At 35.9% G+C, this 18,189-nt stretch overlaps 1 protein-coding gene across 13 annotated transcripts in view; it reads right to left on the bottom strand.

Annotated features, from left to right (window-relative positions):
* LOC105490348 (dystrophin) overlaps positions 1-18,189 on the bottom strand; it is a 2,266,916-nt gene that overhangs the window by 1,480,091 nt on the left and 768,636 nt on the right. For all 13 annotated transcript variants that reach the window (XM_071089080.1, XM_071089088.1, XM_071089087.1 and 10 more), the window contains 3 exons: positions 17,073-17,174; positions 16,858-16,965; positions 8,428-8,607 (listed from right to left, as the gene is read on the bottom strand). In XM_071089080.1, the coding sequence (XP_070945181.1) occupies positions 8,428-8,607; positions 16,858-16,965; positions 17,073-17,174 (390 nt within the window). The remainder of the gene's footprint in view (positions 1-8,427; positions 8,608-16,857; positions 16,966-17,072; positions 17,175-18,189) is intronic.

The following is an 18,189-nucleotide window of genomic DNA, read 5'->3' as shown; positions in this document are numbered from 1 at the left end:
CTTACTAGAAAGATACAAGCTGTAAAGTATTAGTTACCTAATCTAGCATAACATTTTTTTTTGAAAATACTAATACTTGCAATAACAGGTACCAATTACGAAGCATTTTGCATTATCCAGGCATTACAATAAGTCTTTTGAATTGATTATCTTATTCAAGAGATCTAGAATACTCCCTTGTTATGTTGTAAAGCCTTCATAAACGGTAGCTATTATTACCTCACAATGACCCTAAGAGTAAGTACTAATATTATTCCTATTTTATAGATGAAAGTGACCTTGTTTAGGCAGATAAAATTTTTCAGTAGCAAAGCATAGATATAAATCCAAGTCTGATTGTTCATTCATCCCATTCTTATCAGCTAGGCTCACTTGCTCCTACACTTGTACACTTTTTTAAATGGTGGTTTCCTTTTAAGTGGTGTGTGTTTGTATGCATACACATACGTACATAAATTCAGAATATTGAAATTGTAAACAGTGACATGTCATAAGTATTATATAGGAAGAGTTACTGAATGTTAAATATGTTTGGTTCTTGACATGCTATATTGAAATCTGTGCAAAATTAGTCAAATTACACTATACACACACAATCAGGTTGACAACTGTAGATCAAGGTTTTTCATTACGTTGTTTGTACATATATGTAACTCTTTGCAGTGATCAATGAGTTTTAATGGAGATGGAGGAATTGTACTTCTACAGTTTAAAACATACTGCATAATCATAGCAACAGCTTTAGATAATAATTGATAGCCATGCTTAAAAACCAACTCCACAGGCATGGTAGCACAAGGCACAAAAATCTGGTCAAGATTTGCATCTCTAAGAAAAAGAAAATATTTATATGTTGAACTTTGGGAGAATCCTTGGGCAAAAGATCAGGTGGTCACAAAGAAAGCTGAGTTACCAATCACAAGGATGTAAAATGCTTTATCTTATGAAGTATGGAGGACTTCCCATAACTGAATGTAGTATACAATGAGTGCCAAAGTTCATGAGAATAGCCTGGTAATTTTACTATTAATTATTGTCTTGATACTGATAATAAGGGAATAAAACTTCTTGAATAAGTACTGACATTGGAATCATGAGGAAAATTACTGTCAAATACTTAGAAGGCATCACAAGTCATTCGTTTCTTTGAAATAAATATTATATGATAATTAAGAAGGTTTATTCTGTAAAATTGTCTGATTTAATGTATTTTGTTCCGCATTTTACATTGTCTTTAGTACAGATTGTATCAGAAGGAAGAGGTGTATGTTGTCTTCTGGATTCATATTAAATACAGAATTTGAGCAACCGTGTGAATTAATTGCACCTGCAAAAATTCCAAAGCAATGAAATTTCTTTTTTTCTGATCCATCTGGCTTTCCTCTACATACCATATAACACTGAAGTAATGAAACACATTCTATAATTAGGGATGGATATTATCAAGTATAGGTATTTTTCTTTGTGTTATTTCATTTTTTGTCAGGAGATAATAGGTGTATCATATAGATGTTGAGCATTTTGTCTTCATGGTATTTTAATGACATACTCAATGAATACAGTGTAATAATTGAATAAGTCTCCTTTGAAACGGGGTAGGATTTTATTATCATTATTTTCTCAGATGGAGTCTCACTCTGTCACCCAGAGCGCACTGCTGGAGTGCAGTGGCACAATCTTGGCTCACTACCTCTGCCTCCCAGGTTCAAGCAATTGTCCTGCCTCAGCCTCCCGAGTAGCTGGGACTACAGGTGCATGCCACTACGCCCAGCTAATTTTTTGTATTTTTAGTAGAGATGGGGTTTCACTGTGTTAGCCAAGATGGTCTTGATCTCACGACCTCGTGATCCATCCACCTCAGCCTCCCAAAGAGCTGGGATTACAGGCTTGAGCCACCATGCCCGGCCATTATCATTATTTTCTAGCTGCCTCTCCACTGGACAAAGTAGGAATCTTCTTCACTAAGTACTCCAGAGTTTTACATAAAAGCAAAGAGAAACATATCGAAGACATTTAGAACTTGATGGCCACTATAGAAATCTGCCTAGGTTACCTTTCTTTTAAATTTATAAATAAAGAATGAGAGATTCCACGAGTTAACTCAGACCCAATGTATTAAATTTTTTAGTGCTTACAACATTTTATATTGTTACAGACAATGCATTTACAAGGTAAAACCTATTGCACTGATGTACAAGGCCCATTCTCAAATATCTATTTTAGTTGGAGGTAGCAAAATGATAGTTAATTTCCAAAGTTATTTGAGATGTAACTTCAAATTTTCTTTTTTCTTTTTTTTTCCTGAGACGAAGTCTCGCTCTATCATCCAGGCTGGAGTACAGTCGTATAATCTTGGCTCACTGCAACCTCCGCCTGGGTTCAAGCAATTCTCCTGCCTCAGCCTCCCAAGTAGCTGGGATTACAAGTGCCTGTCACTACGCCTGGCTAATTTTTTTATTTATTTTTTTTATTTTTTTTTATTTTTAGTAGAGAGAGGGTTTCAGCACGTTGACCAGGCTGGTTTCAAAATCCTGACCTCAGATGATCTGCCTGCCTCAGCCTCCCAAAGTGCTGGGATTACAAATGTGAGCCACCACCCTCAGCCAACTTCCAACTTTTCTAATAAAACCTTTAACCTGAGAAATTATCCAAAACATGTCCTGAAATTTAAGGAAGTTAATTCTATGAACTTAAATAAGGAAACACAAAATAAGTGAGGTAATTTTAATTCTAGGTTTTAAAAAATCATTTTCTTTCCTTTTTATTGGCATCAGGCTTACTAGTCTTGAAAAGCTTTCAGGAAGCAATGAAAAGGGCTTTTAACTAAAAAGCCTTAGAGTATTTTTAATTAAAATTACTGGACAAAAAAGAAGAGAGGCAAACCATTTGCAACTATATCCCTCTTGTACAAAGAGGTCTACAAAATTATGCTCTGAGAATGGGTACAGCCAGAATGTCAACATAGACTATTTTATGAAGGGCTAAAATACAGGATCTTTAAAGAATGAGAATGAACTCAGAAAAGAAGAGTATGTAAAGAAATTTTCATCTTGGTATGTTTGCATATTTCTATTTGCATTTTGGATATAATGAAAAGCATTGGCTTATCATTTACAGTTATGTTTTATATTGCTATTTGATAGGAGTTTTAAATCTCTCATCAGTTGCTTGCTTCGGCAGCACATATAATAAATCTCTCATCAGGATATAAATGATATAGAAAATACACATAATTATATAATAATCATTTTCTCTTTTTGGGCATCCTTGAATGTAAGCACATATCTAGCCTGAACATGAACTGCCATGTACAAGAAGAGGCAAATTCTGAGCATATATATTTTATATTAAAGAGGTGCTCACAGTTGAGAATGCTGTAAAAATGGTTGTTAGCAATATAGAAAAATATTCACAAAATGAGAATGAGATATTTGAACCTTAATAAGTCATACAACTTTCCTTATCCCTAAGACAATTTACTGTACTAAAAATTCACAAAACTACAAAACCTTTAGACTCGCCTGAAAAAAAATATATGCTTACACCAAAGCAGCCAGTGTATGGTGTATAATACTTAATGTAAATTATATATTAAATATGGTAATTATAATTTATGGTATAACATGGTACTTACAATTACCATATCAAATTTAAAGCATATGAATAATATACCCTTTCAACAGCACATGTGATTTCGGTCAAACGAGGAAAGTAATGCTTCAAATCACATAAATTCTATTTTAAAATATTAATTATAATACATTTCTTACTATCACATTTATTAAGTTCCAGGGTACATGTACTGGATGTGCAGGTTTGTTAAGTAGGTAAACGTGTGCCATGGTGGTATGCTGTACCTACTGACCCATCACATAGATATTGAGCACAGCATCCATTAGCTGTTTTTCCTGACGCTCTCCCTCCTCTCCCACCAACAGGCCCCACTGTGTGTTGTTCTCTTCCCCGTGCCCATGTGTTTCCATTGTTCAGCTCCCACTTATGAGTGAGAACACACAGTGTTTGGTTTTCTGTTTCCGCATGAGTTTGCTGAGAATAATAGTTTCCAGCTCCATCCATGTCCCTGCAAAGGACAAAATCTCATTCCTTTTTATGGCTGCATACTATTCCATGGTGTATATATACCACATTTTCTTTACCCAGTCTATCATTGATGGGCATTTGGGTTGATTCTATGTCTTTGCTATCGTGAATAGTGCTGCAATGAACATACAAACGCATGTATCTTTATAATGGGATGATTTCTATTCCTTTGGGTATATGCCCAGGCAAGGCCTTGCTGGGTATTTCTGGTTCTAGTTCTTTGAGGAATCGCCACACTGTCTTCCACAATGGTTAAACTAATTTACATTCACACCAACAGTGTAAAAGCATTCCCATTTCTCTGCAACCCTGTCAGCATCTGTTGTTTCTTGACTTTTTAATAATCACCATTCTGACTGGAATGAGATGATGGGCTGAGGCTGAGATGGATGAATTGAGAGAAGTAGGCTTCAAAGGGGGGTAATAATGAACTTCCCTGAACTAGAGGAAAATGTTCTAACCCAATGCAAAGAAGTTAACAACCATGATAAAACATAACAGGAGCTGATAACCAGAATAACCAGTTTACAGAGGAACATAAATGACCTGATGGAGATGAGAAACGCAATACGAGAACTCCAGAATGCAATCACAGTGTCAATACCTGAATAGACCAAGCAGAGGAAAGAATCTCAGAGCCTGAAGACTATCTTGCTGAAATAAGACAGGTAGACAAGATTAGAGGAAAAAAAACGAGTAAAAATGAATGCACAAAACCTCTGAGAAATGTGGGATTATGTAAATTCTGAAGCAAAGATTGTTTGGGGTACCTGAAAGAGATGGGGAGAACAGAACCAAGTTGGGAATCATACTTCAGGATATCATCCAGGAGAACTTCCCCAACCTAGAAAGCCAGCCCAATATTCAAATTCAAGAAATGTCAGATACTCACTGAGAAGACCAACTCCAAGATATATAATCATAAAATTCTCCAAGGTTGAAATGAAAGAAAACATGTTAAGAGCAGCCAGAGAGAAAGGCCAGGTCACCTACAAAGGGAAGTCCATCAGATTAACAGCAGATCTCTCAGCAGAAACTCTACAAGCCAGTAGAGACTGGGGACTAATATTCAACACTGTGAAAGAAAAGAATTTCCAAGGCAGAATTTCATATCCAGACAAAGTAAGCTTCATAAGTGAAGGAGAAATAAAATCCTTTTCAGACAAGCAAATGTTGACGGAATTCGTCACTATCATATTTCACAATTACGATCAAGATAAAATATATATCGATCAGGGTTAAGGCAACTAGAAAAAATTGTGCAAATTGCAACAAGTATATTTATGAAAAATTACTGGGAAACAGGATCATTTGAGTTTTTAAAGAAGTCAATCCAGGGTATATTTGCCCTCTTTTCTCATTGTAAGCCTCCACATAGCAAGAGTCATTCTCTCTTCAACATTTAGAAACAAAGTATTTTCTATCTTCTTAGGCTACCTTCTAATCAACTTAAATACCCTCATACTTGTGTCCAGGTATTATTCAAGTCAAATCTGACTTTGAAATGCAAGAGAGCAGCCCTCCCAGCTGATTATTTTTTTCACGTTTTGATCTCTTGCCATGCGACTGCTTCATAGGGTCAAAAATGCCTCCAAGCTTTGACCTGAATAGCAATCATACGCACAAGCAGTGTTCTTTATATGAGTACAATTGGATGCCTTGTCATCTCCATCACGATTTCCATACCCTGCCTCACAATAGGTTTTAACCATTATAAGAACTTTGCTCATTCTTTATACTAATTATTTAAAATAATTTTTGAAACAATTGAGGGTATCATGTGAATAGTCATTAATGAAACTGATTTTTCTCCCACAATCATTATAGAAAATGCACATACAAGTGAGCTTTGTTCTTCAAAGTCACAACCTTACAGCCCATATTCTTGGAATTCTTATGTAATTTTGATCAAGGTCAATTTGACACAGATATAAGAAAATTAGTTGCTCTTACATGACACTATTTCTCTGCTGTCTCTCTTTACCTGCTTTTAATTTCTCTTTTCCTGGGTAGCTCCATTTCTACCTTCCTGTGAGCTCAAAAACAACCAGTAAAGATTTGGATCGATCCTATGACAGCATAATTTTTGGAAAGGCAATGAGAGAAAACTGAAATATGAGTTTAAGAAAGACTCAAGCTTAGTGTTCTGGAAAACAACTTACATGATGTTAAGTCCTTTTATTTGTTTCTAGCCCACAACAGGAGTGTGTAACTGAAAATAAAATTAAAAGCAGATAGTGGGCCCGGTGTGGTGGCTCACACCTGTAATCTCAGCACTTTGGGAGGCTGAAGTGAGAGGATCACAAGGTCAGGAGATCGAGACCATCCTGAACAACATGGTGAAACCCTGTCTCTACTAAAATACAAAAAAATTAGCCAGGCGTGGTGGTGGGCGCCTATAGTCCCACCTACTTGGGAGGCTGAGGCAGGAGGATGGTGTGAACCTGGGAGGCGGAGCTTAAAGTGAGCTGAGACTGCGCCACTGCACTCCAGCCTGGGCGACACAGTGAGACTCCATCTCAAAAATAAAAAATAAAAAAAAGCAGACAGTGAACCACAAAAAGCCCTTCAGACTAACTACATGACTTACATATCAAGCTCAACCATTTTCCCCTCAAATGCTTTCATGTCTATGCGTCCATTTTGTCTTCATTGTATCCCTATGAGCAAGTGAAGAGATATATGCTATAATGCCTGTTGGACTTAATTTCATGTAAAGATGTAGAGTTTTAGGTCCTTATCATAGTTTATGGATGAGATTTTCTGAGCAAAGTGTTTAGGAATATGCATTTTAATTAGCTCCTCAGGTGGCTACTATGCAGACTCAAGTTTGAGAACCACTGCATGCAATGCAAATGAACTAGAACACGACCTGTGGTTAACTGTTACAGCTCCATAAACATATCCCTTAAAAAGGATGCATGTCAAAATAACTTTCTTTATCAAATAATGACAATCTTTCTTAACATGGCAACTGACCATTCTATGGCAGCAATAATCTACAGAAGTAATGGGTACATATGGGAATAATGTTAACATTGGGTTAAAAAGTATCAAATTGACTAATGTCTCATGTATTTATTACATAAATACCAACGTATTTTAAAGAAGCCATGGGCAGATCACATAAAATTGGAGGAATGACAATACAGTAGTAAAATTACTATTAGATCAATTAATTGCTAAAATATGTTTAATGGAAAAAAAATGGAGTTTTTATTATCTAATGATTGTGTGGGAAATTATTACAATTTATATTCATATTTCTTCAAATTATTTTTTTAAATATAAAATTGGATTAAAAGTAACATTGAACTGTGATTGAACATCATATAGGCTGGTTTATTATGCTGTCTTAAATTTTATTCCTGGAGGCAATACTACAAACTTCATGTCTTCAAAAGGCATTTCCTAAGTGCTACTTATCAGATGTCAATTCTCAAGAAAACAAATTTCGTGTGCTTGTCTCACAATAGAGGAAGTATATGCCTAAAATCTCTTGAATATGGAAGTGTATGCATGTGCATTGAGCTATGAATTGTGATTAAAGTTATTCCTTATAATGCCAGACTATGTGGCAGAATATGTTAAATACTATTATATATCATGTTTATATCTTGAATGACTACTCATTATTCTACCATCCAATTATATAAGACAAGAAGAGGTTCAGCTTTTAACAATACCCCATTTTAGTGATTAAATTTTTAAAAATTATTATAATAAAACCACATACCCCAAATGTAGCTGAGATGTTTTCATAATCTACAGCCCATATGTGTTAGTATAACTAAGCCACATTCATGATTTTATGAAATCAGCAGTCTATGGCAGAAAAGGTACAACAGCCAGATAATTAACTGCACTAATAAAAAACTTTCCAAGAAATCAAAGGACCTGAACCCTAGTCCTCCTACCACTAACTTGTCTTGAAAATTTTACTTTTCTTCCCTAAGTTTCATTTTTCTCAAGAGTAAAATGGAGTTGGCTAATGGTCCTAGTGGTTCCAGCAATCTCTGATTTGGGGTTAGATGGTGATGATACAGTTTCCCAGCATTTTGTTCACCTGCTCTAAGTCACTCAGTTCCCCATTACTATTGGGCTGGAAGAAATTCACTCTAGGGCAGTAACAAGTTCAGTTAATTAGCACTCTTCCTCCTCAGCATTCTCCAACAAGAAGACAGGCAAAAGAATCATGTTTTTATTTAACTAAACACAGGGTAAAAACTAATCTGGTTGCTTCTTTTGTAGGGTTATAATGTTACTCTCTTAATACAGGTTTAAAAAATCTCTGAGATCATCTGTAGCATAATTGGTATCACTAACCTGTGCTGTACTCTTTTCAAGTTTTTGGACTAAATTATCCCAACACCGGGCAAAGTTTTCCAGCCATGCTTCCATCTTTTGGGTCACTGACTTATTCTTCAGTGTTGAAAGAAGATCTTGTTTGAGTGAATAAAGTTTGTCCATGGATTGCTTTTTCTTTTCTAGATCTGCTTTTAAAACCTGTTAAAACAAGAAAGATCACAGAATAAACCTGGGTTACATTTTATACACCACTATAGTTCAATCTGCTTTTGCATGTATTTGCTCATTTGTACAGATAAGAAAATATTTCAATCGTGCCTGCAAAGGATCAAAAGTTCAGAAAAATATAGGTAGAAAGTTATAATCTATCTAATTTTCCCAAGAAGTTTGAAGAGAAAGGAAAGTCAGATGTAGAATAAAGACCTACTAGAGGCAATTAAGAGCTACCTTAAAATATTTGAAGAACATCCAAGTGAAAAGGTAATATTGCTTCAAAAGGCAAAACAGAGATCAACATGTGGAATTTGGAAGGCATGGCTTTTGGATTTCCCCTTAATTCCTGACAGAATTCAAATGAAAACTGACAATCAGGTACCAGGAGTACTGAAGAAAAGCTAGTGAGTTGAGAAAATGAGAATGGCTAAGGAAGCTTGCCATTCTGAAATGCTATGATTATTTGGATAAAATTACAATATTATTGTTTCCACCATTTTAACACTCTGTTCACCATTTAGAGATAAAAATCTCATTATGTGATTTACTGACCTTAAAATTTTCATAGCATCCATTAATCAATTAACATCTGGTTATTTGAGTAATTATTTTTTAAAACTAATTGTAGAGCCCATTAAGTAAAAGAACTAAGTCGCTGGGCATGACATAAATCCTTCAGCATCTCTTTTCAGGTTTTGTAAATACTTAGGTGTCTTATGAAACAGTTTTTATGCCATTTATGTTTCCAAAGTTCCTGTGAGCTGTGGAGGGTTACAAACTCCCTACGGTTGATTTGAAAGGAATAAGTGGTTTATGTGAAATCAGTAAATCAGGGCAGTTTTTTTACTTGACTCAGTAACGTTGCCTGGCACACGGAGAAATTCAATTCCTGGGTACTAAACATTTCTCCCCGACTTAAATTGTAAACAAAAAAGGAGGAGGAAGAGAAATAAAGGAGAAAATTATCTTACAGTCACTTAACAACCCCATATTTGGCAGCAAATACAATGAATATAAACCGTGATACCTGTCTTTCCGAAACAAATCCAAGTTTATTTAAGAGCTAACATAACATACAGCATAGAAATTGTCATGAAACAGATGCACCAATTACTCATGAACCAAAGTGCCCCCAACCTAGAGCAGTCAATACACCTTCCTGAAAAGGACAATCTAAGTAGTCCATTTTGGCATGCCACCAGCATTGATAGCTCTGAACTGCAGAATGCTCTAGTGTCTCCTCCAATTAGTTTGTCTTTTACTCAGAATCTGCTTCACCTGGTGTATGTTATAGTTCAGTCTTCATGCCATTTTTAAGGGGAAATGAAGTGAAATTTAAATTTCATTTCTAATTTTTCCTTAACAATGACTTCAGTATTTTTCTGAGCTTGAAATAATAGACCAAAATACAAATTAAGATATTATACATTGAATTCATATCACAATAAAACTCATGGTGTGGGGGTTTAGCAATAGATAGGTGCTTTTTTTTTTTTTTTTTTTTTTTGAGTTGGGGGAGTCTCACTCTGTCGGGCAGCCTGGAGTGCAGTGGCGTGATCTCAGCTCACTGTAGCCTCTGTCTCCCAGGTTCAAGCAATTCTCCTATGTCAGTCTCGTGAGTAGCTGGCATTACAGGCACATGCCACTACGCCCAGCTAATTTTTCATATTTTTAGTAGAGACAGGGGTCTCACCATGTTGGCCTGACTGGTCTCAAACTCCTGACCTCAAGTGATCCACCCGCCTTGGCCTCCCAACGTGCTGGGATTACAGACATGAGCCACCGTACCGGCCCAATAGATAGGTTTTGCATATTCATTTTGTTTAATTCACATGTTAGCTTTGCATTAAATTTAAGTGAATATTTGCATTAGTACTAGAACAAAGGTTTATGCTACCTGTCTCAAGCTGAGAGCCATATTTGAATTTCAATTTCAATGTATATTCCTCCAGTTACATTATACAGTGTCATTTTCCTTTTTTTTTTTTTTAACTACAGAAAGAGGCACAATATAAAGAAAGACAAAAATTTAAAAATAAAAAAAATTATGTAAGTACAATCCTCTTTGGCTTACTTTCTCAGACTGTAAGAAACTATTTTAAATAGCCGTATGTATAAGGCTAAAGGGTCTACCCATTATTTAAACAAAGTATGTAATGATCTGGAAACATGTCAGGAGTGTTGTAAGCCTCCTGTTTTAATATTAAGTCAAATGAAGAAACATTTGGTAAGCATTACAAAAATGAAAGTCACCATTAAAAACAAAATTAGAGGTGGTGGCTCACATCTATAATCTCAGCACTTTCGGAGGCTGAGGTGGGCAGATCACGAGGTCAGGAGTTCGAGACCAGCCTGGCCAACATAGAGAAACCCTGTCTCTACTAAAAATACAAAAATTAGCTGGGCATGTTAGTGCATGCCTGTAGTCCTAGCTACTCAGGAGGCTGAGTCAAGAGAATCGCTTGAACCAGGGAGGTAGAGGTTGCCCTGAGGCAAGATCGTACTACTGCACTCCAGCCTGGGCAACAGAGCGAGACTCCATCTCCAAAAAGAAAAAAAAAAATCCAATTAAGAAAAGTGCACTCAAGGTAAAGTAAAACCAATGTTATAATTACATTGTGTGATTACTGAATAAATGAATTTTTATATGTCTATATGACAAAAACACTGAACCCAGACTTCTACCTAATAAATTTTAGATATGCGTTTCAAAAATGATGATGGCAGCTCAGTTATTTGGTCTGTTTCTCTCTCTCTTTCTATCTTTCAGTAGTCATTTCCTGGTTCCAGAAGAACTCCCCCAGGATTAACAGAGGGAGGAAAAGAAAGAAACTCCATGATGGTGCCAGACACATTAGATCATAGAATTCATTAGAATTACCTTATCCTGTCTATCCATTGATGCTGGCTCTTTTAAGCTTAGGTCTTACATGTGAATATTAAATAACTATGATTTGTTACTAATGATTGCATAAAATATGTATTTCTACATATCAATAATTAACCATAGGTCTATGAGTGCCAGAGACCCATAGTGCTCTAGAAAATTCAGGTGGCAAAAGGAAGATCTAGAAAATGTGTACAAAGCAAAGGCCAGCGGAGATAGTAAAAGAAGAAATATATTTTATTTTTATAGAAGCCAGGCATGTGGACCTACCTCCAAGGTAGGCAGGAAGGTACAGTCAATAAATCAGACTGGGTGAGCAGTGGATACGGAGAAGAGACAGATAAGCTGTTCAAGATGATTTGAAGTGAAAAGATAATGCATCATTACGAAAGGCCCAGGAAACCTTCATCTCACTCTCATCAGCAATATGCATAAGAGAATAATGCCAAGACAATTTCTTCTATATTGTCAAAATTGAGTTTTGCACCTATATTATGTGTAGTTACTTATCTATATGTAAGATGTACTCCAATTCATTCTAATCACCAATTGTACTTTGGGAGGTTGATCTATTACAGAGGTTCTCATCTTGAAAGAACACCAGAATTACCTGAAAGGCTTGTTAGAATGCAGATGACTAGGCTCTACTTCCAGAGTTTCTAAATCATTGGTCTGAAGATGACCTAACAATGTGCATTCCTAACAAATTTCCTTGATACTGATGCTGCCGGTTGGGGGAACACATTTTGAGAAGCATTGCTTCTGTCTGAATGGCCATCCCAGCAGTTGAGGTAAAGGTAGCAAGTCAAATAGCACTGTCAACAGGAACTTGCTCAGTTACTATAAGCACTTCATCCATGTCCTTTGATCCTACAGCCATTTAAGAGTATCTTCAATTCCCAAGTACTTCTGTAGCCCTTATATGGCATACTCTCTTGGATCACCCTGCTTCCCCAGAGCTGTCTTTACCTGGCAAACACCAACAGTCCCCCCAGCAGCAATACACTTACTCAGGAACAGATTTCTTCTTGACTCAGATCTTCCCATGATAATTTACATGATTCTACAAGTCTTATAATTCACCTCATAAAAGCTACTGTTTCTTGTTTCCCTTCATTTTTTATTCCTGACGCCAAATCAGTTTAAAACTTAAATCAGTTTTGATTATATAAAATAAGAGATCTACATGATTTGGACACTAATCCCAAAGATCTAGAGCAAATTAAATGTCATAATCCCCACCTCCCACCCCAACGGTAAGGAGGAGACAATCCCGTGGGTTATTAGTGATAATATTTCAAAACAAATTATACTTTTTGTAAAGAAAAGAGAGTTTTTAGCACAGTGTATCTATACCTAGACATGTAGTGAAAACTGGTGACAGATGGTACCTGTTTTGGGTCTCAGATTGTGACATATTTTAATGAACATTAAATTCTTATTCACTGCCTGAGTCAGCAGGGGAATTTTACCTCAAATTCTAGACCAGCTGTCAGGTTTTGTTAATTGGCTTAAACTATCAAATGACAAGACCTATAGAAAACATATTTTCTCTTTGTTCACAAGCAAGGTGACATAATACAGTTTTTAAACCTATTGGAAAATTATTGAGACTTTGTTAAAAGAGCATTTGTATGGCCCTGAGGCTAGCCAAGATTTCTGCTCACAAAAATGTTAACATAGAGGCACATTATTGTTAGAAATGACAGTTCTCAGTTGCAGTTATTTTTTCCAAGGAATCAACTGACATGAGGAGTACTGAAATAGACTGAAAGACCTGGACCTGAGTCTGAATGTCTTAGTGTTCATTTTAAGTCTGATACTAATGTTGTAGGATACAGGTCCTGTGTTTTTTCTTGATCTCGATTTTCTTTTGGAAATAACCTGAGTAGCTGTTCCTAATGAACTTTAGATGTGCAATTAGACTGAAGAAACACTAGATGAGATGCAAAATCTCATCTAGGTTTAACATATTTGGATTTTGTCAGTTTGTGGCTTCCTAAGAACAACTTTCTTGATTGGTAAATCTAGTCAACAATACATGTAGGAACTTTCACTAGATATTGAGATTTGGAATTTATCATCATGTAAAATAACTGTACTATTCTGGCATGTGGTACTTTCCAAAGATGGCTGTAAAATATCCTCATCTCAGATGCTTTGCTATAACTTGATCTTGGTGCTTCTCCAGGAGGAAATGAAACCTAATTCTTTTTCCTTGAATCTGGGCAGGCTTGTGACTTTTTCAACCCACAGAATATGATTGACCATCACCATTATGATTGACTGTCTGAAGCACATGGTTCTGTATTTAACTAGCAATATATCTTGGCTCCTAATCAGAGGGCATGAATGCATTTTGATAATCAGTGGTCACTCACTTATTTACTGCAAGGATTCATATTTTACCTGAGAAGAACAATGTTTGTAAGGTATATTCTGCTTTAAGGAGATGTAATCCATGCATCCATTCCTCTAGATATGATAGAATCCATCAGCAATTTATCCTCTCCTCTCTGTGGCATGTGACAGCGTATATCACTTCCTACTTTTTAGAAGTATTTATTCTCCTCATTTTTGTGATACCACTTTCCCCCTGTGGTATTTGCTCAATCTTTTGGTTAACATCTTGTCCTCTGTCTACTCCTTGACTGTAGACATTCCCCCTGGAATCTATTCATTTCACTTAATGTGTCACTCTACACAATCCCTCAGAAGCATTTTGATTGCTTCTGAATCAATAACTAGTCATGAACCCTTTTCTGAGATTCTAGTTGTGTAGTCTGACTAATGGAAAGGATTTTTAACTTGGATGTCTCAAGGACATTTTACACTAAATATATCCAAATCTGAAATAATTATCATTCTTGTCATTCCACCAATTTCTCTTCTATTCTCCTATTAGGGCTAGTAACCCTCCGGTCACCCAAATGAAATGTCTAGGAACCATTTCGAACTTCTGCCTCTTATCACAAGTTTCATTCATCACATCTTAACATTCTAATATTTCTCTCCTTATCTTAATACCCAATGCTACTTAGTTCAGGTCTTCCAATTAATCCTCATACCATCAAACATCTTCCTACCAAAAAGTATTACAAAAATGCAAATATGATTCTTTTGCAAACTCTCAATGGTGTCCCATCAGCTGCAGGCCAAAACTACAAATATAGCTGATATTTTTGCACTTGTGTTTTGAAACTTATACAGGTTACTTTTCTGAACTCTATTTTTGGTAGTCACATCACTTAATAAAGTCTATATTCATTGAGAAATAATTTCTTATCAATAATAAGCTAACTTGTAATAACAAGTAATACATAAGTGAATCTATTTTAAATTAAAAGACCAATGCAGGTTAGCATTTATGGAGCAAAATATATATATATACACATATATATATATATATATGAAACAAATATCCGGTAAAATGGTACGTATTTAAAATAAGTGGAAAAATTTACTTAAGTTTAGAAATGATTTCATTATTATGAAGTACAATATATAATATGAATACAGATATAAATTGATTCACTCAGGTGAAATTATGAAACACTACTTACAATCATTTTGTTTTATAAAAGTTCATATCAAGTGAACATTTAATCAAATCTATCAAAAATTTTAAGAAATCATAATACAGAATATTTCACTTGAAAAATTAAGCTCGGCCGGGCGCGGTGGCTCAAGCCTGTAATCCCAGCACTTTGGGAGGCCGAGACGGGCGGATCACGAGGTCAGGAGATCGAGACCATCCTGGCTAACACAATGAAACCCCGTCTCCACTAAAAATACAAAAAAATTAGCCGGGCGTGGTGGCGGCGCCTGTAGTCCCAGCTACTCGGGAGGCTGAGGCAGGAGAATGGCGGGAACCCGGGAGGCGGAGCTTGCAGTGAGCCGAGATCGCGCCACTGCACTCCAGCCTGGGCGACAGAGCGAGACTCCGCCTCAAAAAAAAAAAAAAAAAAAAAAAAAAGAAGAAAAAGAAAAATTAAGCTCACAGTATCAGATTGGCCTCTTTTACTAGAAATGATGAAATTCACAGAGTAAGAGAAACTTTGAAGTATTTTTATTTTAATTAATTAATTTATTTATTTATTTATTTTTTTGAGACGGAGTCGCTCTGTCACCCAGGCTGGAGTGCAGTGACTGGATCTCAGCTCACTGCAAACTCCGCCTCCCGGGTTTACGCCATTCTCCTGCCTCAGCCTCCCGAGTAGCTGGGACTACAGGCACCCGCCACCTCGCCCCGCTAGGTTTTTGTATTTTTTTTTTTTAGTACAGACGGGGTTTCACCATGTTAGCCAGGATGGTCTTGCGCCCGTCTCGGCCTCCCAAAGTGCTGAGATTACAGGCTTGAGCCACCGCGCCCGGCCGTATTTTTTTTTTTTAATCTTGGAAATTCCTGCAGAAACCAAATGTTTCAATGAAGCCTTTTCTGAAGTCCATTTACTGCAAAGAAATCTCATTTCTCAAAACTTGAGGCATTTATAATCAATGGCATTTGATTGGCTTTAATGTATTTTGTTTGAAAAAGTAGGTGATATTGTTTGGATCTCTGTCTTCTCCAAATCTCATGTTGAAAGGTGATTCCCAGTGTTGGAGGTAGGGTCTGGTGGGAGGTGATTGGATCATGAGGGCGGATGTCTCATGAATGGCTTAGCACCATCCCTTTCATGAAGAGTCAGTTCTCATTCAGTATTAGTTCACACGAAATCTGGTTGTTTAAGAGTCTGGGACATTCCTCTTATCTCTTTTGTTTCCACTCTTGCCATGTGATATACACTGGCTCCCCTTCTCCTTCTGCCATGATTGTAAGCTTCCTGAGGCCCTTACCAGGAGCAGATGCTGGTGTCATGCTTCTTGTACAGCCTTCAGAACCATGAGCCAGTTAAACCTCTTTATTTTATAAGTAACTTAGTCTCAGGTATCCCTTTATAATAAACTAAGGTTAAACTCCATCAATGTGAGGATAATCGTCACTTAGTATCTCTCACATATTATTCTGAGAATCAACTTTAGTCTCTTTTTTTTTAGAACTATGCTGCTTAGAACTTTATGAAAGGCTCACAAACGTTTCTTAGTAGTACTTTATTAACTTTAATTGAAGTCTTATTCTGGTATGCTGTGTTTTATCAATAGTACAACTTTGTTTGAAAAACAAAGTTGAAAATCCAGCTAGAGTTTTTTCCATTTTAATTCAGAAAAGTAGAAATATGACATTTTTGAATAATCTATGATCCAAGCAAAAATAAACATTTAATATTCCATAGCAAAGAAGAGACTAAATAATAGTGATAATATACACTACTGGGTTATAAGACTATTGAAAGCTAGAAATTACATACGGCCAGTTTTTGAAGACTTGATAACATTTCATTTTGATCCTTAAAGCCAGTTGTGTGAATCCTGTTCACCACATCTTCTTTTTCTGAAAGCCATGCACTAAAAAGGCACTGCAAGACATTAAAGAATTCCAAGGAATAAATAAACATAAATCTTTACTTTTCCAATTTATTATCCCCCCATGCCTTTTACAGCTAGTTTCTCACACATGACTCACCTGTTCTTCAGTAAGACGTTGCCATTTGAGAAGGATGTCTTGTAAAAGAACCCAGCGGTCTTCTGTCCACCTGCAGATGTTTGCCCATCGATCTCCCAATACCTGGGGAAGAGACAATCAACCACAGCATCAGTAAACAATTGGTAACTATGTTTTATTAAAAATGGCATGAATAATCCGCCAAAGTATCTAATTTGAGTCTCCTATGTATGCTAGAAGTTGGAAAGGACACTCTTCCTGATCTGCTTACATTTAAATAAGGGGTGTGACTTTGTCTTTATCTGACCAAGTCTTGTACCCTTCGTAGAAAAGCAAAGATACAAACAATATGAAGTGGTTATTATATCAGTATATAACATGGCTCCATAGCAAACGTAAGATAACAAAGACATACATACAGAATTAGAGAGGATTTTACAATGAGAACAAGTAAAAGGTGTATCTTCCTTAGGTTTGAAAATACACTCTAAAGAATAAAAATCTGACTACTAAATAGAATACCTCAAAAGACTCTTAATTGAAGCAATCTTGCATAATGAGAATTGCCTACCGTTTGGATTGCAGAAGAAAGTTATTAGTAACTTAAGCTCTATTCATATGTAGATTTTTCAATTTTCTCAATTATTACAAAATTATTAAAATGTTCTGTTTTTAAACTACTCTAGTGAGAAACCTTATCTCCGAGTAAAAACTACTACATCATTAATGTGTCACTAACGTCTAAGAACACACACTGTTTTAATATGTAACATAAACCAACTACCAATGAGTTTTGGAAGGAAAACACGTATTGTGATGCTTTCTATGCAAAGGAAGCATTTAAAAAATGGCATTTAGCTCAACCTCATTATGATGCACTTTATAGCCTAAAATTTCAACTTTTTGTGACTTTTTCACATAAATAAGCAACTTATTTTCTCATATATGTTGGACCTTTAAAGCTAGAAATCATAAAATACTGACATGCTTTATTTTATATAGAATTAGACCTAGAAAAATGTTTATAACTCATATTTTTGAAAAATCTATTGTCTAAGATAAGTCTCATAATTTCTATGTTACTTGATACTATGTATGTGTATTAACCCATCTAGAGGATATTAACACATGATTTAAA

The sequence above is a fragment of the Macaca nemestrina genome, chromosome X (assembly GCF_043159975.1).
Source record: "Macaca nemestrina isolate mMacNem1 chromosome X, mMacNem.hap1, whole genome shotgun sequence".
NCBI classification, from domain to species: domain Eukaryota; kingdom Metazoa; phylum Chordata; class Mammalia; order Primates; family Cercopithecidae; genus Macaca; species Macaca nemestrina.
Note: the sequence above shows the minus strand (reverse complement) of the source record. Positions and strands in the feature narration are given on the sequence as shown.